This window comes from Lontra canadensis, unplaced genomic scaffold (genome assembly GCF_010015895.1).
Source record: "Lontra canadensis isolate GAN:19392208 unplaced genomic scaffold, GSC_riverotter_1.0 scaffold33, whole genome shotgun sequence".
Lineage (NCBI taxonomy): Eukaryota > Metazoa > Chordata > Mammalia > Carnivora > Mustelidae > Lontra > Lontra canadensis.
This window is the reverse complement of record NW_022631027.1, coordinates 16,028,016-16,054,923: the sequence shown is the minus strand read 5'-3', so window position 1 is coordinate 16,054,923 and position 26,908 is coordinate 16,028,016. Positions and strand designations below refer to the sequence as shown.

The following is a 26,908-nucleotide window of genomic DNA, read 5'->3' as shown; positions in this document are numbered from 1 at the left end:
TTGGAAAGAAAATAATTTATTATATATGAGGAAGAGGATTAAAATACATGTAATATATCTCCAATAAACTGATTTAAATGCATATAGATTTAATTTTTAAATATACTTTAAAAGCTGTTACGCACAGTTCCATAATCCAGGTGTCACTTTCTTTTCCTTAAAGTTGGAAAGCAGTTGGAAGACATGGAATCAAAAGGAACCTAAAACACCATAAGAGTTCATTAAAAATAATTATGATTATAACACAGTTTATTAGTTTTAAAATAACTAAAAGCTAACATGTTTATATTTAGAAAATTAGTGAATCATGTCAGTACTAAAAATTTTTAATTGTCTAAATAAACAGCTTATACAGAAACTGATTAACATTAAAAAAGAACCATTTTAACTGTCTCTACAAAAAAACAGCAATTTCAGTATCTATAAATTTGTATACTCTTGAGTGATTAAAATTATTAACAGAATTTTTATTGTTTTCCTAGTACTAGCAATAGCAGGATTTGCAAGAAATGCAGAGGCTCCAATTCTTGATTTTCCTACATAGAGAAGGTTGGATGGCTAGGTTGTAGTAAGCATCTAACCATCTTAATCTAACAAACTAGTATCCAAACTGGTCAGCCCTTGGAACTACTAAAGACACCTTTTCAAAACAGACTCTTGGTCCCATTCCCAGAAATTCTGATTTATTAGTTTCAGGCGAGAGTCCGGGAATCTCTGAATATAAAAATCCTTCCTCAATAGTTCTCAACCTGGGTCACACATTAGGAAGTTTGAAATACTCCAGGATCTATGCTGTACACCAGACCAATTAAATCAAAATGCGGAGAAACCCAGGTACATTTTAGCCTTTTCTTCCCTTCATCAGTTTTTAAGTTTCCCAGGTGATTCCAAAATGTGGCCAAGATTAAGAACCACTGTTTTGGGTAATTATGGTCATCAGCCAGTCTGGAAACCACTGTTACTACATATACCTGCCAGATTTTTTTTTTTTTTTTTTTTCACTTAATGTGCTACCCTGAGTCAGTATTATATTCTTCTTCCCTCTGTTCCTCTTTTCTCATTCCTTTTGTTTTGTTTAGAAAAAGAGGGGAAAAAAATACTTCTACTTGCTATCTGTCTCAAAGGAAATATCAATAATAAAACCTCAGAAGTGAAGTCTGCTACTCTTACTTGGAATTTACAAAGAAATTCAGTTATTTTAATTTCCAATATATACACTTTTTTAAAGAAAAAATCCTTTCCCCAAACCAATTTTACAATACATTATATAGAACACCTAAACCAGATATATCATAAAACAGAAAGCGTATGTTATTAAAACAGGTTTAGGAAATACATAAATATAAGAAACAAGACTAAATTCTGTGTTGAAGCAGATGCATACATTCTCCAAGTAAATAAGTTGACCTGATTCACTAACTTTCCCTGGAAAAATTGCATAACCTCAAGAACAGCATAGCAAATTCAGCAACAGATCTAAAAAATATGTAAGCGATTTGTCCAGTCAACATTGATAATTTTAGAAATATCTCATTGGATAAATTATAAAAAATTATTGCTTAATCTGAATCAATGAGTAGGGGAGGGACAAAACATTTCTAGGAAAAACAGAAAACACTGCCCCAAAAAGGATACAACAAGAAAGGATACACTTTGTATGACAGTAATACAGCAGTATTTACGCAGGAATGCTTCTAAAGAAGAACAGCAGAAGGCAGTTTAATTTTTTTTCTCAGTTTTCACACACTAGATTTATAAATAAATGATTTTTTTTTAAACACACAATGAAAACTGTTAATTTTTTAACTGTTCCACTAAGGTATTTGTAAGAATTCTGACATATACCAGTATAGATACCTCACAAAATTCAAATATTTAAAGCCATTTCACAAAAGAAATAAACATTAAGCAAAATTTTTCCTTAGTTATGTGATTTTTTTTTAGCTTAACACCATTAAAGTTGACTGAGTTACTTCATGTCCTTCCAAATATAAAGGTAAAAAGATTTAAAATAAAACAAAAATTGTTTCCACTCAAGTGTCTTAAATCAAATATAACACAAACTTTGAAGTTTAAAATGGTTAATTCTATCTTTTTTAACCATTAAATTACTTAAGAATGCATTAAAATTACTTGTTTGAAAGGCAAAAGATTTCATTCCACAAAAAAAAATGTAAATATTTCCGTGACATGTGTAATTAGTAATGCAAATTCAGAGGCCCTGTTAAGAGTGACCAACATGTCTTGGCTTGGTGGACATTTTCCCACCATCAGCACAGGAAAACTGGCATGATTGACTACACAAGGTTCCTACTCCAGACCTACTGAATCAGATACTCTGGGTGAGGGTGAAAAGAAGCCTAGCTAACTATTTTATCAGCCCTTCAGGTCACTGTATATATGTTAAAGTTTAAGAACCACTGCTTTCCTGTAGGTTGAAAAAGTTCTAAGACAAAGACATATTCCCCTCATAAATCCATTCTCCAAACTTAATTTTATATACAGATTGGCTTTAGTCTGTAGTTACAATTTTGAAATTTATTGGGAATTAGTTGCATAGTGAAACAAAGAGAGTGATAGAGACTTGGATGGATAGATGGATCAAATGATTAACTATCCTTTAAAAACCTTAGGAGATACCTGAGTTATAAAAAAGCAGGCTTTTATACTTCCTTTATTTTATCTCAAGAAAGTCTTGTTCTTTCATTATGTTATATCCACACTTACCTTCATTAATTTTTAACACTTTCTTTTTCCTTCTTTTGAATCTTGTTTTGGTCTAGCAGATCGAGCAAACTGCTAATATTCAAAAATTAAGGTTCTTTCACGAACAGGACAGTAATTTTCTCTAAATAATTATTAAGAACTACCTAATGTACGATAGGAGTAGTTTTTAAAATCTGTCTCTTACACCTGTCTTCCTACTCTCAGCCATTTGTCAAAAAAAATTTTTCCTGAGTGCCTCCTACCTGCTGCCCATGATTTACTGAAGTAAGAAATGTACCTTTCCTTCATAATTTTTTACAGCTGGACCTTGACTCCATCTATCCCACTGATTTCTATTTTTCAAACTACATTAACTACTAAAAGCAGAATGTTTAACCAATGATATATTTTGGTCATTAAAATTTTCAAATAGATATATGAATTATACTATAATAAAACATAAAACAAAACTACAATGAATCGTATCTTTTTTAACGACTCCAAGTGTATTTGTAGATACTGTAGTGTTTTAGGCTTAGCCTAAAAATGTGCTTCTGAGGTATATAAATGAAATGTTTAGACATGGCTAAATTTTAATACCTTCATGCCACTGAGGTTCCTTTATTTACACCCATGTGACCCAGTTAAGTATGTTTATAACTAATCTCAAGCCAGGTTGTTCAGTTTTCTAAAGGATAACTTAAAAATTAGTTTCAAGAAGCACCTGGGTGGCTAAGTTAAGTGTCTGCCTTAGGATCAGGCTTGATCCCAGAGTCCTGGAATTAAGCCCGGCATTGGGCTACCTGCTCAGCAGAGAGCCTGCTTCTCCCTCTCCCTCTGCTGCCACCCTAGTTCTGTTTGTGCTTTCTCTCTATCCCAAATAAATAACATCTTTAAAAAAAAAAATTAGTTTCACATAACCCTTCTACTAAAAAACACACTCTCTTTGGAATGGATTATTTAAAGGATACAACCACCATAGGTTTTCCGAAAAGAACATATCCATTAGCTTCCTTTAAGGCTTTTGCTGCTGCTTTTTCATTTGGAAGTCCAATGAAAGCTTGTCCTTTCATGCGACCTTCTTTCATCAAACGAATATCAAACCTAGACGTGAAGAAGAAAAAGAGATTTTGATTTGAAGAGTATCAAACAATTCTAATCACAGGAAAATGTGCTAAACATTTAAAATGTTTGCTATTTCAAAATTAAAATGACCATATTGTCTGATTAGAACATTACTCAGACTTTCTAGAGTTATGTTTTGTATACTGTTCTAAAATTGATTCTAAGTAAGTCTGATAATGAGCTTATACCTATCCTTCAAAACCACGTTAAGTGTATTTATATAATTTAAAAATTATAATACTAAAAACTATAAAAGCAAACTTAAATTTCTACTTCATATTTCAATGTTTAAAATCTTTCATACAGCCAACTCAATATTACCCACCCAAGAGACAAAAAAACAACTACATAATGAGAATAGAAAGGCTGAGAGGAACCAAAGAAAAGTAACACAGAACTTCAGCGTAGGAAATGACCTTATTTATCATCTAGTCAAAGTCACCATTGTACAGAAGTCTACAGAGAGTGACTTCTTCAGTCATAAAGATAGCTAAAATTAGAGCAAAAACACAAACTAGATTTTTTTATTCCAAATGTAATGTTCTATTATTCCATAACATATTCATTTATCAATACTTTTGGGAAAATGATATTCAAAAATCAGAAAAACCAGACCATAATTTACAACTAAAGTACTTCCTACAATCACAATAGTCTATACAGAGCATTAAAAAATGCAGCAATTTTTTAAATTCACACTAGTCCCAAGAAAAACAATTTATTTATGATTTTGATGTACATACAGCTTTCTCCACATATAGAACTATTTCAAATTCTAATTGCAGCAATACTAAAAATAGAAGAAATGGATGTATACAAATACTTATGTAAATGAAACATTTCACACATATTTTTTTTTCTGTTTCTTATAATCATGATTCAAAGGTAGCAACAAGAAAAAGGAGCAGTATTTTACAAGAGTAGCAAAAGAAACTTTTGGTATACTGCTAAGAAAAGAGATCTACTACTACTGAGTATAAACAGGCCAGATAAGACTTAAATACTAAAATAAAACTTAGTTCCAGTTAGTCCTCCATTTTACCTCCAACTCAAAGTCTGTCTCTTTACGTTTTCTACTTTTCCCTACTTCTAACTTATATGGCTGAGGGTCTTAGATACTTCGCAGCCAACTAATTATGGCAATTTAAAGAATGAAATTCTAACTCTAAACATTAGCTTTTATATTGTTTACAAATCATATGCCCTCCTTTTCCTCTTACAAAATTGGAAGCCTTGGTTAATGCAGACTAATTAAAAGAAGGGAAGTTACTGCCAAGGTTAAGAATCTGGAAAGTTTTGCCAGACTACAATATATATTCCTGAATAGGTCATTAATGCAGTAGTTTTCAAAGCATAGTCTTTGGACCAGCAGCTTTGGCATCATCCATCAGCTTTTTAGAAATACAAATTCATAGGCCCTACGTCAACCTAGATGGATCCAGGAAATGGTTTTACTAGGCTCTTCGGGTGTTTCTTATGCAGGTTAAAGTTTGAGACCCACTGCTTCAGAACTGGGCATTAAGGCTGGAATCTATGCTCCTTGTATAAATAAAGTTTTACTGGAACTCAGACATAAGTATTAATCTATTATTTATGCCTGCCTTCATGTTACAAAGATAGAACTGAGTAGCTCCGACAGACACTGTATGGCCTATAATAAAATAAAAATATAAAATGTTTACTATCTGTCCATTTACGAAGAATTCTGCTGACTAATGCTATAGTTATCTAAAAGTTATGCCACAGATAAGAGCAATTTTTTCCTGTAATTGTTATCTCTAAAGGGAAAGTGCTGGGATTAAATAAAGGGCTAATCTGTAACAGATAAAAACAAAACATAATTTGAGAGTATGACTCACATTATCCGTTGTGTTTCTGATGAAAAGTCAACATATCTCCCAAAAATATATTTAAGGTCCTAGAATTTTAATAAGAAAAAGACAAGTAAGAAGGTTCAGGGGGGAAAAAAAAGTAAAATAATACAGTCAATTGACAAATTTCAATTTACCTTTTCTTGCACATGTTTAGCTAAATTCTTTACATAAATTCTACAGTTTGGTTCACCCGGTTCGTAACTTCTGAAAACTGAGAGTGTTTCCATTTCTTATTTAAAAGCAAAACAAAAGGAGGACACACATTAGGATATTTTCATTAATTTTCTCAAAGAAAAACTGTAAGAACATTCAAATACAAGTGTTAAATAGAACAAGCATTATAAAAATTTCAAAACTATAACCATTAATAGCAACGTTATTAATAAATATACTCATTAAAAATCTGTATTGATAATATGAAAATAAACTTAAAAATTTCAGGTCACCTAGAATAACTAAAATCTATTCAATGAAATATCTACTATTGAAACTCCTTTACGATAAAATAACCTTATTAAAAAAAATAAAGCAAATAAATGTTATCAATCATTTGTGTCACTGTCTTGCTTAAAGTTAATTTCCCAAACCACCAGGTACCAACACAGTCAAATGTAAGAAACCTAATTTCATACAAACTGTGGCTTCTGAATCCCTATACCACTACTTGTAGTATCAATAATCAGTTCCTGACAACAGATGTTCTATGTAAAAATGCTAGTTGGAAGTTTATTTCCCATTATCATGGGAAATACTATAAAATGTTGAGTCAGTCTAAAACCCCTAATTTCCTAAAATGTACTAAAACAGAAAAAATTATTTTAGAAGTAAAAAACCTATCATGTTGGGATATAAAATCCTTAAACACAGATCTTCAATTACCAAATAATTGAAACTGTTTTTTTTTTTTTTTAAACAACTGCTTTGCATGTTCCTCAAACATAGAATTGTAATGATATATCCACCGTATTTGGAATACAAAATTCCAGACCATAGACCACTTGATTTTTTAAAATATTATATATAAAAAGTTTTAGGAATGAAAACAAAAATATTTTTTCCAATCATAGATAGACTGAAAACACTTTATTGAGACACATTTTCCTCCCTACAAAATATGGGTATTAAAACCAAAAGCAGGGTGCCTGGGTGGCTCAGTCATTAAGCATCTGCCTTCGGCTCAGGTCATGATCCTAGGTCTTGGGATCGAGCCTCACATCTGCTCTGCAGGGAGGCTGCTTGTCCCCCTACCATTCCCCCTGCTTGTGTTCCCTCTCTCACTCTCTCTCTATCAAATAAATAAACAAAATCTTCACAAAAAAAAAAAGGCAGTGATTAAAAACATTATTTGGAAAGAGGTTTCATATGCCTTAATTAGGTAAAGAACATGAAGAGATTTGTTGTTTCTGATGCATGAGAGAAATGGAATAAGCACCGGTCTATTTCATGAAATTACCTTCTCTAGAAATTCTGCCTTTTTCCAACTCTCTTCTAGAAATACATTCTGATGGCATTTCATCACAGTCCTCTTTAATCTCTTCTGTGATGTTCAAATTAGGTTTAGGGAAGATTTTTCCAAATCCTACACTGGGTGCATCACCTTCAGCAGCAGGTAAATCTAAAAGTTAACATTAACATCAGCCATTAAAAATTCCCTCCCTTCAAAAAAGGTTTTGTTTTCCAATTTTAGTCTTTAAAATATCTTTTGGTACTAAAATTCTTCAGTGTTTTTCTCAATGCTTTAGAACCAAGTAGACAAACTTTTTCTGTAAAGGTTTAAATAGCAAATATATTAAGCTTTGCAGGCCATGTGATTTCTGTCATGGCTATTAAAACTCTGCCACTGTATTATGAAAACAGCCAGACAATAGCTAAACAGCGAAATGATTGCTTTGTGGTGCTACTCATAGGGCCTGCAAGGTGGAAAGAAAATGAATTCTTTTTCAATGTATTTAGTCTGAGGTACCAGAGGGAAACCTCAAAAAGGTAAAATGTATTGGGCAAGATAGGCAGAATGTGCGCGTGCACGCGCGCGCGTGTGTGTGTGTGTGTGTGTGTGAGGGGGTCAATAATAAGTATTATGTTTAACCTGTCCACTTTGAACTATTAGTAATTATATGAAAGAAATTTGTAGCAAAGGCATTCATTCTGTAATGGAATGTGGTCACTCAACATTATTTATACAATGGATTTGAAGACTTCATAGTGCTACACCAGAATATAATTAAATAGCCTTCAATCTTCAGTCTTATCAAAGATGATTAAAAGATTAAGATCAGCACAAATCCTGAAATCGTAAGACAAATGGAAATTTGAGGATACCAAAAAACCTTCATCAATCCTCTTCCCACCCTCCCACCAAAAAGAAACCAATTTTACTCCTGGATCCTATAAGAAATAAAGAAAAACAAGTATTCACACTTTAAAAATTACTCAACTAAGAAAATTCAAAAACACTGCAAATTTTTAATTTTAGCAATATAATGGATTTCATTTATAAAATATGAATTTTAGCTTCAGCAAAAATTAAACTGCACAGTAAGGGTAAGGTTAAATATTCACTAGAAAAATTCTAGTCATACTACCAAAAAACAAAAAACTAAAAAGCTATGAAAATGATGCAAAGAACATGCTAAACTTAGAGGATTATAAAGTCTCTTCATCATGTTGAAAAACTGTTGTACAAATAGATCTCCTGTGGCCTGGAAGTATTAATAAGAGAAAAACTTAAGACTACTTCTACTGTTATTTCAACATTACTACCAGACAGGGATATCATGGTAGGGCTGTCACCATCTCCTAGTGGTCTACACCCTTGAGTAAATTAAGTTTAAAAAAGTAAAAATTAGTGTGTAGGTGACTAACATGAAATAAGAAACAAAAATATACAAAAAGAAAAATATAAATATTGAAACAAAAAAGGAGCTATCTGTGCCCTACCTATATTCATTTATTCAACAAACAATAATAGCTAATATTTAGATATATGCACCATGCCAAGCATTTTACTTGAATCATCTTGTTTGTTTCTCACAGCTGGTGTTTATCAGCTACTCTTATGTGATAGGCACTGTGCTCTGGAGCAGGGGTTCTGCACATGCTACCCCTCTGGTAGAGATTATGATCCGATGGCTAACCCAAGCCCACCCATAATGGCAGCAGGCCAAGACAAGAGTACAGATGGAGGCCTCATACCACACGTTGAAATATTGTAAAGTTAAAAATCAAGTTTAACTGTTAAATAAAATATGTTCTATTCTCCTTAATAATAATAGGGGAGCTATCTGAAAAGGCAATACCTTCTCATTAACCTTGTAAAAGCGGAATTAAAATCAGTTTTTCCACTCACTACATTTCCAACACTTACTTGAACTCTAACTGCGTAGTCACACAAATGCTCAAAGATATATATGCAAAAATATATGTTCCAGTAGTTTCTCAGATAGTAAAAAAAGACAATCTTCTACCAACAGAGCATGATTACAGATTGATTTAACTGTACTATGTAGTATTATGCAACCATAAAAAAAGGTACGTATTTTTATGTTGATACATTAAGCTACTCCCTCTAGACTTTAAACTCCTAAAAATCAGAGACCACATTTAACTTGTTCTTTAGTGCCTAGCATAGAGCCTGCTATACTGAATGCTTTCAATAAGTCAATATTAAGTCAATGGCAAACACTACATAAAACATTATGCCCACTTAAAACTAGAGGAGAAAATGTGTTTACACATGTATAGAGAATAAGGTCCAGAAGAATAGCTATATTCTAAATTATTAACAATGGTGGTGAGACAGAGGACAGTGGGGTTTGAAGTGGTAAAACTTTTTAAATTTTTTACTTTATATGCTTTTTGTTACCTTTTCTGTAAGTTTGTATTATTTATGAAATTAACAAAGGAATTTCACTATAGTATCAAATTAATGCCTAAAATTAACAGAACAAATATCTGCAATTTTAATAAATTGTCTTTAAAGCTAAAAACAGGGGGCGCCTGGGTGGCTCAGTGGGTTAAGCCGCTGCCTTCGGCTCAGGTCATGATCTCAGAGTCCTGGGATCGAGCCCCGCATCGGGCTCTCTGCTCAACAGGGAGCCTGCTTCCTCCTCTCTCTCTCTCTGCCTGCCTCTCTGCCTGCTTGTGATCTCTCTCTGTCAAATAAATAAATAAAATCTTAAAAAAAAAAAAAAAGCTAAAAACAGTACCTTAGTAATTAATCTCCAATGTCTTTTGGATAAAAAACAAAAATTTAAATGAAATCTACAATACACACAATAGTCAGTTTATTTCCTCAACTATAATACAAATGTACTAATAAAATTACAGAACATCACATCTAACAATGAAAAAAATAAATCACTAGCAGAACTATTTCATTGTATTTTTAGTATCAATATCAGCAAAAACCAGACTCCATTTTCACCCTAAAATTCACTTCTAGCAAAAGGCAACAGTGATGGTTTCATCATTAAGTATTTATTTTAGTTATATGAAAAAGTTCAATATGGATAATATTCCACAATATTAAGGAAGATTAACTGCAAATATTAAAAATTTAATTCTAACACAAAAAGCAGAATGAGAAGAATTTTTACATAGTATATTAGAGAACTAGAATATGCTTACCATAATTCTGTTCTTCACAATTTTGTTCTTTTTCTAGATCTTTCTTAAATGCAGATGGCATGTCAGTAGATATATGAAATTCAATTTTCTTACTACCTACAGGTTGTGGTTGGTCAAATACATCCGAAGGTAACAGAACTGGATGTAAACTGCTGTTTATAAATAGTGACAGCATTACTTTCCAACTGCAAATAAAATCCTAAGTAAAACATTATTACTATTTACCTTAAATTAACACTGACAAAGCACTCATACTACAGACATTGCACAAAATAACTTACATTTAATAGTTCAATAAACCCTAATAAATTTTCTAATACAGATACTATTAAATTATTAGTTAAACAAGGAGACTGAGATTAAGAAATATCACTCACTAAATGACAGAAACAATACTTGAGGACTACTGATTACAAACTTAAGGAAATTTACCAATATACAAAGACATTCTTCTGTTTAATATAAGAATTTTTATGTACTATATTCTACACTATATAATATAGCTATGCTGTCCAACAGAATTGCCACTTGCCACATTTGTCCTAATGAGCACTTGAAAATACTGTTGTCCAAATTAAAATATAGAAAATAAACACTGCTATGACAACTTTGTACAAAAAAAGTGACACATCAACAATTCTTTGTATTAATTATATGCTGGAATAATATTTTGGATATATTGAGTTAAATAAAATATATTACCAAAATTAATTTCATCAGCTTTTTAATCCTTTACTGTGGCTACTGGAAAACTGAATTTGGTTCATGTTATTTAATTGTTCAGGGGTGCAATAGGTATTAAAAGCATGGAACTGTGGTATCAAGACATACACAGGTAAGAAACACATACTTAATGTGAAATTTAAAAAAAACACAGATTAAGGATTTATTCCTTCAAAATGGAAAAAAAATTTCTAACAAACTCCTTTCTCAATTTATGAAGTTAATTACAAGTTCAAGGTAAATTTACACTGTAGAATAGCTAAATGAAACTGCAATTAACATTGATTTTATGTGATTAACATATTAAAATATATAGAGTTCCACGGCAGACAGGTAGGTAAAATGTCTGTCATTAATTGTTTATAAATGACATGAGTTAATCAAGTAGACAAAGTACACAGAAAATCCTTATTTCATAAAACAAAATTACCTGTGCGGAGCAGATGAAGGTGTTTTCAACATATCCTTTATTTTTCGTTTTTTTCTCACATGGTGCTGCTTTACTGTTTTTGGCCTTTTGGGCTGAAGATTTGCTAGTTCCATTAGTTTAGTCATTCTACATTATGAAAAGGGAAGTAAAAACAAGAATTCTTCATGTAGAAGCATATAATATGAACTATAAATATAAATTATGTATGTTATATTATAAATTATGATTTATATAGCAGAAGTATAATTTCTAAGCCATCAATTAAAATAATTTACGATAAGCTCAAGTTCTGAATTTCCTAGGCCAACTTTCACCTTTAAAGGAACTGGGAATTTATTTAATTTCAATTTATCTTTTTTTTTTTTTTTTAAGATTTATTTGATACAAAGAGAGAGTGTGTGTGTGTGTGTGTGTGTGCGCACACATACACAAGCAGGGAGAGGGGCAACGGGAGAGGGAGAGAGAGAATCTTAAGCAGCCTCCCTGCTGATTGTGGAGCCCGATTCAGGGTTATCTCACAACCTGAGATCATGCATGACAGGAGCATAAACCAAGAGTCAGATGCTATTGAGCCACCCAGGTGCCCCTCAATTTATCTTTTAAAGATATGTTTTATTATGAAAATTATTAGTTGTCTAAATAAAATGGTTGTATTTGATGCCAGAAAGTTGAACAGGATACAATAATACAACCTAGGTAACTTTACTGATAGTCAAAAGACCTTACAAATACAGTGTAATTATTTTGATTCTTATTCTAATTAGAGTCTAAACTGAAGTTATTTTAAAGTATTTTCATAACTGTTGCACATTTTCATAACTGTTGCACATGAATCGTTACAGAAAAAGGATAACTTGAACAAAGTTTCAATACTATACTTTGAAGCAGCTTTTTGTAAGTAAATATCAAGGTGTGATAATTGATGCATTGTACCCAGTTTATCTTCATTACCAGTGTAAAATTTCAAATAGGTCCTGTCTAGGCATTTTTGTTATCTTCCATAGAATCAAACACAGTGTTCCTACAGAGCACAAGCTCAAAACCACTAGTCACAACTCTATTTCTACAGTTATATTTGTGAAATTTAAAGGCAAAATAAAAAGGGAGAATATGGTTAAAATAAGCTTTAAACCAAGTGAGGAAAAATGTAAACATATGAATGTGGTTAAAATAAGCTTTAAACTAAGTTACAAAAAATGTAAATACACGCTATACATTTGTAAAGCTTCTTAACAACCAATGTTTGCCAAAAATTTTATGAATAAATCCAGTTACACAAAACACGTTTCTATTCATAAATTGCTCACCCAGAATATACTAAGCCTCTGAACAGTGCCAGGCATAAATTAGATAACCAATAAATATTTGCTGAATAAATAGTATGGTTTTGTTTCATTTTACGTTTCCATAAAATAGTAGAAAAGCATGAAACCAAACACTGTTTCTTGGAAAAACTTTATTCTCATTACTCAAGATGACTTACTTGCTGAATTCTTCACTATTTCCCTAAATGGAAACCTAAATAAACAAAACAACAAAAAAAGGTTTCGGCCAGTCTGCATAAAGCATTCCTGAAACTGCTATCACTATTTTTATAAAGAAAGTAAAATTTACAGAAGTTATGTAATGAACCCAAGGCAACACTTTATACTGTTCTTTATTTATCAACAAGTTAAAGTTATAGTCTATCAAGAACTGCCAGACTTACTAAATCTCTCTCTTCAAGACACTCTATTCACCCCATTTTTGTAATTTTGGCTCCATCTACATTTTTATTTTAACTCTTTCTCTAGAAAGAATGCATACTGAGCAACTACTTAAGTTAACATTGACTCAATAATAGTCATATTGTTGCTGATTATTTGTAAATATTGCTTGGATTCTCTGCTTGGGTTTTGATTCATGTCAACCACTCCTGTATCTGACTTCTCAACATAGTTACCTAAGATTCTTAACATTTGGGGTGCCCAGCTGGCTCAACTGGTGGAGGAGGTGACTCCTGACCTTGGGGTTGTGAATTTGAGCCCCACACTGGATCTAACAATTACTTAAAAATTAGAAAAAAACCTTAAAAAAAAAAAGATTCTTATCATATGCCGATAGTGGTCTTCCAGGCTAGGGGTTACCAAATTATAGCCCTAGGACCAAAGTCAGCCAGCTGCCTCTTTCTGTGAACAGAAAGTGTTGCTAGAACACAGTCATATCCACTCATTTAGGCATTGTCTGTGACTGCTTTCCTACTACAACAGAACTCTAGCCCTATACAGAAAATATTTACATATTCCTGTTCTAGGCTATGCTGTAGATAATACACCTAAACGTTATTAACAACTTACTACTTCTCACCAGAATCTTTAAATAAAATACATGTATGGTGTCAAGAACAACCAACAACAACAAAAAAAATTCCTCTGCATTAGTTACTATGAACTATTTTGTATAAAATCCCGCAGAAATGCTCTGGAAATTTATTCTGAGGTGAATAAAATTCAGGGGAATAGCTGAAAAAAATATGGATACAATCTATTCTTATTCTTGTTATTTGAGATACTTAAGTTTTATAAAGTCTTCACAAAGAATTAGTGAATAATGAATCAATGCCCGTACCAGAAAGTCAGGATATGTTCTATGTTCTAGCATTTCACCAAATGATCAACACACACCTTGTTTCCTGTGTGTTTTTGTTTAAGGACATCTTATTTTATATACTGCTGGTTCACTAACATTGAATTCACAAAGACTATAACTCAAGCTTGAACAAGACTTATCTAACATATTTTCTCCATTAGGCACATCACAGCTTTCTTGATTTTGGAAACATCAGACAGTACCTCAACACTATGCTTGGGGACCACTTTAAACAGCAAAATCACCAGGGTACCTGGGTGGCTCAATGGGTTAAGCCTCTTGTCTTCGGCTCAGGTCATGATCTCAGAGTCCTGGGATCGATCGAGCCCTGCATCGGGCTCTCTGCTCAGCGGAGAGCCTACTTCTCCCTCCTCCTCTGCCTGCCTCTCTGCCTACTTGTGATCTCTCTCTGTCAAATAAATAAAATCTAAACAAACAAACAAACAAAAAACCCAGCAAAATCACCAACAAAAAGCATAAAAAATGTGAAAGGCTTGGTATTAAATAGACCACAAAAAGGATACTTGATTACGGTAGTGGAGCTGACATAAGACTGCATGTCACTCTGTTCTACCTCATCTAGGAATGTGCACATCAAGCAACTCAAATTTTCACCATTCTGTGCATGCCCACATTGGCAAAAAACCATAAAAACACTGTTAAGTATTGATTTGGGTGTTACAAATAAATTTTAGTATGTGGACAATTCTCAAATACGTAATCCACAAATAATGAGGATCAAATGCACTTTATAATACCATAATAATCAATCTAAAAAATTACTTATGATCCAAGAATTTTTCTTAGGTCAGATATACATTCTCAGATCTTAATCTATACCTATTATAATATGCTTGAGGGGTTGAGGGGTTGGGAGAAATTTTAATGACCCCAAATTATGGAAGAATTATGAGTTCTTATAATTCTTCTAAAGTAAAATTTAAGAAGAGCAAAAGAATCTCTCTCATATTCTGTTCCTGAAATCGAAACAAATATTATTTGATATTGCAAACCTCTGTCGGTCTTCATCATCACTGCTCTCATATTCTGATTCTATACTTGACAATTCCTCATCCTCATCTGGCAAAGGAGGTTCCTCTGGTGGCTGAGGAGATGCAGGTGGAAGAGGTGCATGTAATGGCATATAATCTTCATACTAATTAAGAGAAAAATGGTAATCATATGGTAATCTATGATATTTATAGAACAGAAAAACCATCTCCATTCAGATACTCTATTCTCATCTCTCTCCCTCATGACACATTCAACACATACTGAGAGAACACCTGCTATAGAAGACTGCTATTTGATTACAAAACTTGTTTCCTCTTCCTTGGCACCTAGCGGGAGTAAATTTCCAAACCTCCTTTGTAGCTGAATTTAACCACGTAAATGAGTTTTAACCAACAGAATGCTAGCATAAAAAAATATCCATCCATAATCCTCTCTTCCTTCTTGATCTGCAGGATGTATGGTAATGCCTTCATTATTCTGGGATATGCACATAGTAAAAACAAGTTAGGTCTTCTGAATGACTAAGTAGAATGGAAAGTCATCTGCCCTACTTTTGGAATGGAGTTGACATGCACAAGAAATCACTTATGCTGGGTTAAGTGACTAAGATTCGAGTTTTATGTTAATAGCAGCCTAAACTTAACAGATATTCCTGTAATGTGCCAGATATTGAAGTGCTGGGATTACAAAGAAAAATAGTGATGCTAGTAGTATATACATCAGAAAAAGCAGTCAATATGCAATACACAACAGCAAAGCCAATTTTCTGTTTAAATGTTAGGACCCAAAATAATTTCTCATTGCTATTCTCTAGACAATTACCAAGTACTATAACAAAATAGTAAGTAGAATAGTTCAGTAGCAGACATAGACTACTATCTAAATTACAGATATATTTTCATAGTAAATTCTGAATAGAAGTTATTAGCAACATCTCTTCTGCAAATGATGCTCTCTATATGCAATAAAACCAGAACAATGGAAATTTTACATAATTAAGTTAGATGCAATTATTTTATAAAATGGAAGAGCATTGTGGGTCAAAGGACTGAACACTGGTAGAAATGAGAGCCTCTATTACCAAAGGCATCTTTTTCACATTCTTGCATTATCCACTTAACTATTGTTAGTATATTAACTTTATACTTGTCCCTTACTTTCAATGCACATTAGAGGTTAGTGGCTCAGTATTTGTGAAGGTTAGCCTCAACAATCCCACCTCAGGAAGAGAAGTTGTGAATCTTCAAAAAAAAAAAAAAAATTTTTTTTTTCAAAGACTAGTTTATTGAGACATCTGGGTGGCTCAGTTGGTTAAGTGTCTGCTTTCGACTCAGGGTATGATCCCAGGGTTCTGGGATAAAGTCTTGCATCAGGCTCCTTGCTCAGCAGGAAGCCTGCTCTGTCCCTCTGCCTACCGCTCCCTGTACTTGTGCTCTCCCTATCTAGCTCTCTCTCTCTGACAAATAAAATCTAAAAAAAAAAAAAAAAAAAAAAAAAAAAGATTTATTTATTTATGGGTGGGGGGTAGAGGGAGAGGGATCCTTAAACAAGATTCTGCACTGAGCAGAGAGTCCAATGAAGGACTCGATCCCATGATGCTGAGATCACGATCGCAACTCAACCAACTGCACCACCCAGGTGCCCCATAAATCTTTACAATTTTAAGATATTTCTTACCATAGGAGGGCGTGCAGTAATCGGTCCAAAAGGTGTGGGTAAATTCATTTTATTCATAAGATGAAGCACCTGAAAGCAACAAAACACTGAAAATCACATAGTAAAATAATTCAACTCACATATTTTATGTACTTTAAAACTCTGCTATAACTATACTCCTGATTTGGTGCAAAAGCTGGCTACTTCTTGCTTTATCCCAGAACAGGGCTGTTACCAGTCACTGATGTATCTCAGATTACCCTTTCTAAAATGTTTGTCAATTATATAAATACTTATTCTCATTATTAAAAATACCATGTTCTTGCAATGTAAATGCTACCAAAATGTTTTATCTTTCTTCCAGTTACTATGAATTAAATAAGAAGCATATTAAAGAAAAGAAATATCATCTATAGTTTGTACTTAAAAGTATATTAGTACTGTCAATACTTTCAAGCATTTGCTGAGGGGTCCTCTGTGTTTTTTCCTTTAAGAAAGAATCTCCACATTAAAGGTGTATGATCAAGTAACAAAAATTACCAGAAGTTACACTTCCCAAATTATCTTATGTTTATTAGTATTAATACTAAACATGTTAACAAGTTTAAGCCATAGTTTATAAAAACCTTTACTCGAATATAGTAATATTTCATTTTTGCAATGGACTTAACTTCCAACCAGATACATATACTAAACCCTAACCAATGTGATGCTATCAGGAGGCAGGGTCTTTGGGAAGTAATTAGGTCACAAGGGTAGACACCCATGAATGAGATTAGTGTTCCTTATAAAAGAGACCCCAAAGAGGTCTCTCCTTTCTTCAGCTAGGTGAAGATACAAAGAGAAAACAGCCATTTGCAACCCTGGAGAGGGCCCTTACCAGAACTCAACCTTGCTGTCACCCTAATCTCACAGTTTCAATCTCCAGCACTGTGAGAAATAATTTTCTGTTGCTTATAAGCCACCTGGTCTATGGTACTTACTTATGCAAGCCCAAACTGAGAAGATACCTTTAAGATAATTGTAATACCCGTTATCTGTTAGAATTAGTCTAATTAATGCTATTATGAAAAGTAAAGAAATTAGCATGAAAAATAACTTATCAAGTTATTCAAGCATTTATTTTGGGAAAGTAAGTTTCATTCTACTTACCTGTACATAGAACTTAGGCACACTTGCCAAAGCATTTACTATGTTCGCTAGGATTGTGCTTGAAGGTGGTGGGTACATATACTTGAGGCATGAATTCAGAGGGAAAGTCAGCCTAAAAAAATATTTAAAATGCTTATCATGTTTTAGTAAGTTTCATATCAATAACGTTTTTACGTAACCTGATAAAGTACATAACTGTTCAAATAATTCAGCACTTTTAGATTTACCTTGTTCCTTATAATCCCAAATAAGTACATTTAAGAAAAAAATTGCTTTGAAGTCCCTGAGTAGCTCAGTTGGTTGAGTGTCTCCCTGTGGCTCAGGTCATGATCTCAGGGTCCTGGGATCAAGCCCCTACCCCCACCATTGGGCCATTGGGCTCCCTGCTTAGCAGGGATTCTGCTTCTCCCTCTCCCTGTCCCCCACATCCCCCCATGCTTGTGAGCACACACACTCTCAAATACGTAAAATCTTTAAAAAAGAAAAAAAAAATAACTTGCTTTCTGATTGCACTAAAGAAAAATAAGGTATTTCTTACCAGAGCTTATTTTATAGCTCTTAACATTTTAATGGACCCAAATTCAGTGACAGACTCTAATAGCTCAACATCTTTAACCAACATATTGACTGACATAATAAAATATCCTTTAAAATATCTTATTGCAATACACACACACACACACACACACACTCAGAACAACAAATCAAAAAGCAACAAACACAAACAAAAAACACTAACCCATGGTTTGGTGCAATTCCATTTTCTATGGTTAAACAACCAAGTTCTTTCTTTTCTTTATCATCTTCCACAGGATCATCACATCTATAAAATACAGAATACAAGTTGATCTTACCTTTAGAAATAGACTAAAAAATTGAGGGTTTGTTAAAACTCAGACTGTTAGGGCTTATATTCCCCTTTCCATCCCCAAATTTCAATTTCAACAGGACTAGGGTAAAGCCCCAGAATCTGTATTCCAATCAAGATCCTACATGATGCCATTGGCCCAGGGACACTCTGAGAATCACCAGTGTAAGGTAAATTTGTAAAGTTTTTGAAACTATAAAGAGTTACTGCTGGGAACCAAATACCAGTCTTCTATTTCAAAGGGCATGCCCATCCATGACACCCTGCTACCTGTAATACAAGGATTTTATACTAGTTATATTCCTCCACTTAAAGCCGAATACTTGTCACCCCACCCTCTTCCCACTTCACACTGATTACTTCTTAATATTAAATCAATACTCAGATTCCTAATGCATAATTAGGAACAAAAATAAATATAGTGTACTAGATTCAATAGAGACATGTATCACTTATTATGTCAAATTATTTACCTGCTAGTCTGAAAACAACCCAACAACAATACAATTAATTAAAAAAAAACACTTTAAAATGTTAGGAAAACCTAACTACATACCTTTTCTTTTTTTCAGTGTCTGAAGGGGGACATGGAGAATGAACTCGATCTTGCTCCTTTGCAAATTCAACAACTAAAGTATGACCTAAGAGTTTCAGCTGATGTAGTCTTGTCAATGCCTTCAGTTGGAAAAATAAGAGTAAAATATTTTATAACTGCATCAAAAGTTGTTTGTTAGAGAACATTTCCAAATAGTTTTACATGATCTTTGTGAATGCTGTTAATACTTCCCTGGCTATTTTTTACCCCTTTCCAGTCTCAGGGTGCTTAGCATTTGTCATTTACTAAGGGACTGCTTCCTACCACTTAGTAAAAGCAACATCTGGTTAAATCCAAATCTCCCTATAACTAGGCAGCTGAAAATCGTTAGAAAAACAAACATAATCAGTCTGGACTCACTTTAAACTCATGATCACAACCACAAATTTGGAGATGAAACCTAAATGATGCCACACTTACCACATTTTTAGTTAATTTCTTTCTACTAATCTCTAAGATATTATTTTGTATTTTCTCCTTGTTCCTCAGCCTCACAACATTCCTTTCCCATTCTTCTAGCCTAGGACTTTGCTTCCTACTTTGGGAAAACTGAAACAACCAGATGAGAACTTCAGATTCCCACCCTAATGCCTATCTACCAGCTAATGAATCCACATATTCAACCTTCTGTTATTATTAATTATCCACATTTTTATTTAAATCCAGTTACTTGACTTGTATACTAAATCCCACCCTCTCATCCACCCATCATCTCTTTTCAACTCTTGTTTGGGGAATGTTCTTAACTACATTACTAATTTTCTGACCTCTACTGATTCATCCATATTAGCACACAAATATGCTTCTACTTCTCCCACCCTACTTTGTTCTTATTCATCTATTGATCCCATTTTGCTCCCTTCCCCCTCTTTAATTACAGTTGCAGTAAAACTCCTTAAGAATTATTTATCTAAACCAGGGCGCCTGGGTGGCTAAGTCTGTCAAGCAGCTGTCTTTGGCTCAGGTCATGTTTCCAGGGTCCTGGGCTCAAGCCACACATTGGTCTCCCTGCTAGATGCGTAGCCTGCTTCTCCCTCTCCACTGTTTGCCCTCTCTCACGCACACTTTCTCTCGATCTTAAATATATAAAATCTTTAAAAATATTTTTTTTCTAAGCCCTCTACCTAAAATTCCTCTCCTCCCATCCAGTCTCCAACTCAAAGACAACAAATTCTGTACTGCCAAGCCAATGGTCTAATTTCAGTCTTCATTTTTATTGCATTTAACACAGTTGATCACTCCCTCCTTGGTGCATGTTCTTCATTTGATGTTAAAACATCATACTTTCCTGCAGTTTTCTTCCTAGCTCACTGGTTTCTACTCCTTAATCTCTTGGCTTTTGCCTTTTCAAACTCTAAATGTTGGCATACTCCAGGGTTCTATTATTGGTCCTCTTTCTAGCTACTATCTTAGTGATCTAATCACCATCCTAAATTTAAATCACAATGCTGTGCTAACTCCCCACTTCTTAACCTCAGCCCAAACCTGCTCCAAAGTTCAAGAAACCATATCCAAACTACCAGAAAGCTCTCCTAAGTGTCTAACAAACATTTCAAAATTGCCATTTCAGAAACTGGACCACTGATATTCTATCCTCATCCCCCCAAATGTTTTTTATGTGGAGGCTTTCACATTCAGTTGATGGTAATCCCATTCTTCCACTTACTCTTATCAAAAATATTGGAAACATACGTTAAGACTTCTTTCCCACATTGCATACCCAAACCATCAAGAAATTGTTTGCTTCCACCTTCAAAATATATCCAGAATCTAACCACTTCTTACTAACTTGGTCCAAACACCTATCGTCTCTGACCTAAATTACCACCATAACCTTTTTAGAGATTTCCCTGTTTCTACTCTTCCTGCCTCCCATCTCTTCTCAACACATCCTTTTAAAGATATAAATTAGATTATGTTACTGCTTTGCTCAAAATATTCTAGTACCTTCCCATTTTACTCAAATGTAAAATGTAAAATCCTGGATCTTTAGAGTACCTACATGATATGGCATCTATTACTTCTCTGACCTCAAATTCTAATTACATCCTCCTCATTCTGTCTGCTTCAGTCATTCTAGCTTACTTGAACATAACAGGCATTCTCCAATAATAGTGCCCTTATTCCAGCCCTTAATCAGACTAGAATGTACTTTCTCCATATATTCCCTTAGCTAATTTCACCTCCTTCAAATTATTACTTAAATATGACCCTAATCACCTTAATTACAACTTAACCATCCCCATCTCGCACTCTTGATTGTACTGCTCTTTTTCCTTTTTATTCCATAGCATTTATCATTTTCTAAAATATTAAACAATTAAGTTTATTATTTATAATCTGCCTCCCCTTTTTGAGAATATGAGCCCCAATGAGGACATAAATTTTTATTTCCTTTTTTGTAAATATTTTATTAACTGATTTATCCCGAGACCTAAAGTAGTATCTACCACATTGTAAGCATTTAATATTTTTTAATAAATAGACCTATAAGCCTTATTTAGGACTACAGTTTTATTTTACCATCTTTATGCATCCTTATTTGATTGTTTCATTTTAAAATGTTTCAATAATTTTCAAGTCCCTAAATCAATTCTAGACTTCTTCATTACCAGTGAACCTCTGATTGTCTGAAATACATGGCATCTGAGCTCAATTGCTTCAACTTTCTTGTTGGCAAAATGGGTACCAAACCTATCCTCTTCAAGGATACACAGTTTTTCACTTTTAATGTTAACTAATTTACCCATCTTGCCCAGCTACTTACTTTATTCTTAAAGATTTCTCTACCCTTGTTTTTTAAAAATCTATCAGTCACGTGCAACCTAACCTAAAAGCCATACTAATGCTATTATCTTCTCACTACTTCTCTACTACAAACATTTCCCAAAGACAATGACTGGCTCCACATCCTCTTCTCTAAGTTAATGTCGACCATAAAACAACGTGGGTTTCATTACCATATTTTATTTATAATATCTTGTGCAATATTTACAAGAATTTCTTCTGAAAAAAAAATCCTATAATGTTAAAAAATACATACAACATGAAAGTCTTCTATAATCCCACCTTGACAGAAAGACATTTATTAACAATTTGGTGTACAGCTTTGCCACATTTTTTTCCTATGCATAAACATAGGTACTACTGGATTTCCAAAAATCCATTACATCTCATACATAATGTCTGCCAACTTTATTCATGTACTCTATCAAGGCTACATTCCTTACTAATATATATTGGTTTGACCGTCATTCTTTGACAGTAGTACAGGCTACCGATGTACTATAATATAAGCTGTCCCTTCCCTTTATTGATGAGAATTTGGGTGATTTCTATTGTTTCACAATAAAAAACCCTTTACTGATTAGACTATTCATTCCTCATTTTGTGTCATCACAGTACCTCATCTTCTTAAAACTCTCTTCTCTTTGCAACCATGAAAATTTCCTTTCTAGTTCAACTTTCTTTTTAACTTCTCCCGCCCATTCTCCTTTCCTGGGTTGTCTTCCTTTGGGCAACCATATCCATTCACCTGATTCAAGAAACTCCATTTTTGACCCTGTCTTTAGAGTCATATTTTTAACTGTATTAAAAATATTTCAGGGGTGCCTGTGTGGCTCAGTTGGTTAAGCATCTGACTTCAGCTCAGGTCATAATCTCAGGATACTAGGATTGAGTCTCATATAGGATTCCCATGCAGCAGGGAGTCTGCTTCTCCCTCCTGATGCTCTGCCTCTCTCTCAAATAAATAAAAAATCTTAAAAAAAAAAATTCCCAGGGGCACCTGGGTGGCTCAGTGGGTTAAATCCCCTGCCTTCGGCTCGGGTCATGATCCCAGGGTCCTGGGATCAAGCCCAGCATCAGGCTCTCTGTTCAGCAGGGAGCCTGCTCCACTCCCACCCCCTGCCTGCCTCTCTGCTTACCTGTGATCTCTGTCAAATAAATAAATAAAATCTTTAAAAAAAAAAAAATTTCCATAGAAACAGCTCAACTCTTCAAAGTTAATATGTAACATTTGAATTCATTATCTACCTTTCCCAACATCCTTTGAATCCTGCCCTTAATGTCAGGTAATGTAATAACCCAATACCTCAGTCCAAAATCTTTTGAACAAAAATTAGTTAACAGGAAATTGCTGATAACTTTAATAGTTTGAAAAAAAAAAAAAAGTCATACCTTTATAGCTGCTTTTTCATTAGGGAAAGTAGCAAAAGCTGTATGTTTCTGAAAAAGAATTAAGGTACAAATTACTTCTGATGCAGTATCAGGTTTTCGTAAGTCTGACTTTACCAGCTGACAGTTATTTCACAAATAAATAAAGTCATGGAAAGGGATGGAAAATCAAGACCATTATAAATTTATTAATTTCAGTACTGTGGTTCTAAATCTTTTTTGGATCAGAGTTCCTTGAGATGATGATAGCTATGTAGCCTTTTATATAAAGGTGTACACACATACATACACACACACACACACACACACACACACACAGGATGCTTTATATACACTTTCAAATAGTTCAAGAGACCAGAAGTTTAAAACCCCTACTCTACCAAAAGACAACCCTTAAACAAAATATCTTAAATTTATAATACAGATTTTCCCTCTATACAGCCAAATACAAAGTTTAAAAATGTTTACCACAGAAAACCATTCCTCAAGTGCATGGTGCCTTTGTCTTTTACCCCTGCAATAAGGGGTCAGTGGGGGAAGTCTATTTTAAAATATAAACTGTAAACAGTTTAAAGATCATCAGGGAAAAAAAAAAAGGTAACTCAAAGGTAAATGAATCATTACAATGGGTAATGTTATCATTCTTAACAGCGCTTATTAAAACATTTACAAGTTGCTTGAGTATTTATATCACACATTCTAGTTTTGTCTAATCTGATCCAAGATGACATAATTACGAGTACTTAAACTGAACACATAGACTATTTGTATTTTCTGGTGTACGTGACACATTGATCAAAATTGTCAGTCTTCCCAATACTTCTCAACCCTGTTTGCATATTAGAATTACGTGAGGAGACTAAAACCACTGACGGAATCACAGACCCAGACCATCTTGCAGAAACTTCACATCACCATCACTATTTTTTTTAAAAAATTTTATTTATTTATTTCACAGACAGAGATCACAAGTAGGCAGAGGCGGGAGGGGGGGGGCACCCCCCGCCGAACAGAGGAGCCCCATGCGGGGCTGGATCCCAGGACCCCGGGATCATGACCTGAGCCGAAGGCAGAAGCTTTAACCCACTGAGCCACCCAGGTGCCCCTCACCATCACTATTTTAACGGAGAGAAATCGATCTAAAACATCTTCAGGTATAAAAGCAAATGAAATAACTGTAAATTACTGTGCAGAAACTTTTTTTCCTGTGTAGAAAACTTTAATAGTCTTAAAATATTATTCCAATGGATTCCATCAGAAAAATTTCAGAATTTTTTTCCTAAAAATTCTCGTAGAAATTCTGTAACTGCTTTACTGAAGTTACTTCTGTACTTTCTCCTGTTTTCATGAATGTCTTAACAGTGGCTTATAAATGATCCAATATTTTTAAAAAGTCCTTTGTACCTCATATCTGAGAGTACTTTGAGTCTAAAAGAAATGCTCTCAAATTCAGAGGAGTTTTGAGATTCTGAAGATGGGTCAGAAAAGGGGACAGAAGCTATTTTCCATTCTTCTCCCTTGACTTTTTCACTGCTTTTTTCTACAGCGCAGTGACTAACACAGGCTCAAGGCATTTAAAACTTGACTTGGTACGCAAGGTATTTTGACCTAAAAGAGAGAAGACAGGGAAGACCCCACTACACAAGCTCATTTTCCCAGTCTATTCTACTTCCTTCTGTCAAAGCTTCCCCCCGACCCCCTCAGTCACTAGCCCAGGGCCTTCCCCGGAGGCTTGGGACGGGCGCGCCCTTACCAGTCGTCCCTTATCTGACAGGACCCGCACCGACTGCGCCCCGAAATACTTCAGCAAGTCCTCTTTCTCTTCGGCGGTCAGTTCGGCTGGCAGGTGCCTCACTAAAAGGGTTCGGTCGCCCCGCGGTGGGGAGAGTGAGGCAGAGCTCTGGCATCCCCTTGACATGGGCGGCAGGGACTGCTCAGGGGCGGCCATTTCCAGAAAACGCAACACGGAAGGCGAAAAATAAGCACGCAGTGAAAATGCGCTAATCCACAGAAGCTGAAGATAAGAGTATTTTTCCGCCTCGCGCTAAGGATTCTGGAAACAAGGAAGTACCGCGATGGATGGTCCCTTTCTCGCGAGATTTGCGCCCCGCGGCTGACTGGTCTGCGGAGGCCGGTTCCTCAAAGTGGAGGAATCGGTTCTACACCGGTGGGAGAGCAAAGTGGTTTTGAATTCCAGGCAGCTGCTGAAGGTATTAAAGACAAAAATTTGCCATGGAGAAGCGCGAGGACTTAAAAATTTGATAAGGGGACTCAGCCGAGTGAAGGAAAAGGATGGAAGCCCAAGGACAGGAAAGAACTACGGCTGCGCTTGTGCGAGCAGGAAGCGAGTCTGGGCGTGGCGCCCGCCTGGTCGGAGCTGAGCTGAGCTCCCGGGGTTTCTTTTACGGCCAATTGCGAAAGCGCGTTTGACTGGTTGCCTGGGAAGGACGACTTGGTGTGGGATTCAGCGGTGTGTGTTTGCAATCTTGGGATTGTAAAACCTAAAGATAGCAAGTTCTTTTTTCAACTCAGTAAGGTGCGCGTAGGCAGAACTCGGTTTACGGAACAAAAAGCTAAGAAGTATGTTTGTTTGTTTTTTTTCCTTAAATCATCGTGCATATAGCAGTCTAATAGGCTCTGGCCAGTGTACATTTCAGGGAACTGGCGGTCTCTAGGGAGATGTACCCTATGAATATAAATAGTTACATAGATAAATCAGTCAATAGATATTCACATATTTAATTCTAATAACAACCTTAAGGGGTAGGTACTCCTTCCCATTTTACCTTGAGGACTTTGATGTAAAAAGTTTAAGTCACATAGCTAATAAATGGCAAAAGTGAGATTCGCCCCTGCAAGTGTGACAAGGGATTACACTTAAATCCACTATACTGTCTAGTTTCTGAATGGAGTGAGGCAGAGATCAGCCCAAGAAGAGAATCAGAAATTTCTCCCTCACTCCATACAGTGAGGGCCTTGAGGATTCTAGAGAAAGGTATTCTCTGCAGTCCGCTGCGTTCTCTACAGGGCCTGCTACAATCTAGAGACCTAAGGAACTTCTGCCTACACTTTTTATTTGCTACTTAATTAGGTGTTTAAAATATAACAGTAAACAATATATCAAACTTCCGCTTTCATAGAGCATTGTTTGAGAAGCAGAGGAGGTACAGACTTCAATAAAATCTGGAAAAAAACATGGGAAAAAAACCCCAAAATGTCAGGTATGTAGAGCCAGAACTTGATGACCCTATATGTTTGTTTGGAGTCTTGATTATGTGAAGAGTAATTGGAAATTGACAGATTTTCCTACTAAGGTTATGTATGTGTATGTGATA

The 26,908-nt window shown here is 34.6% G+C and overlaps 1 protein-coding gene across 3 annotated transcripts; it reads right to left on the bottom strand.

The window, feature by feature from the left end:
• Positions 1-25,570, bottom strand: RNPC3 (RNA binding region (RNP1, RRM) containing 3). Of its 3 annotated transcripts, none has more exons than XM_032867244.1 (15): positions 25,327-25,570; positions 23,577-23,624; positions 19,359-19,477; positions 18,674-18,757; positions 17,935-18,046; positions 16,804-16,872; positions 15,126-15,268; positions 11,485-11,610; positions 10,332-10,483; positions 7,159-7,320; positions 5,840-5,934; positions 5,691-5,749; positions 3,678-3,810; positions 2,728-2,799; positions 1-1,694 (listed from the first exon to the last, which is right to left on the bottom strand). In XM_032867244.1, the coding sequence occupies exons 1-14, from the start codon at positions 25,519-25,521 to the stop codon at positions 2,740-2,742; spliced, it is 1,557 nt and encodes a 518-aa protein (XP_032723135.1). In that variant the 5' UTR covers positions 25,522-25,570; the 3' UTR covers positions 1-1,694; positions 2,728-2,739. The 3 variants fall into 3 exon arrangements, with proteins under 3 accessions (XP_032723135.1, XP_032723136.1, XP_032723137.1); XM_032867245.1 differs by having other exon boundaries at positions 1-200; XM_032867246.1 differs by having other exon boundaries at positions 10,332-10,480.
• Between the last annotated feature and the right edge of the window lie 1,338 nt (positions 25,571-26,908).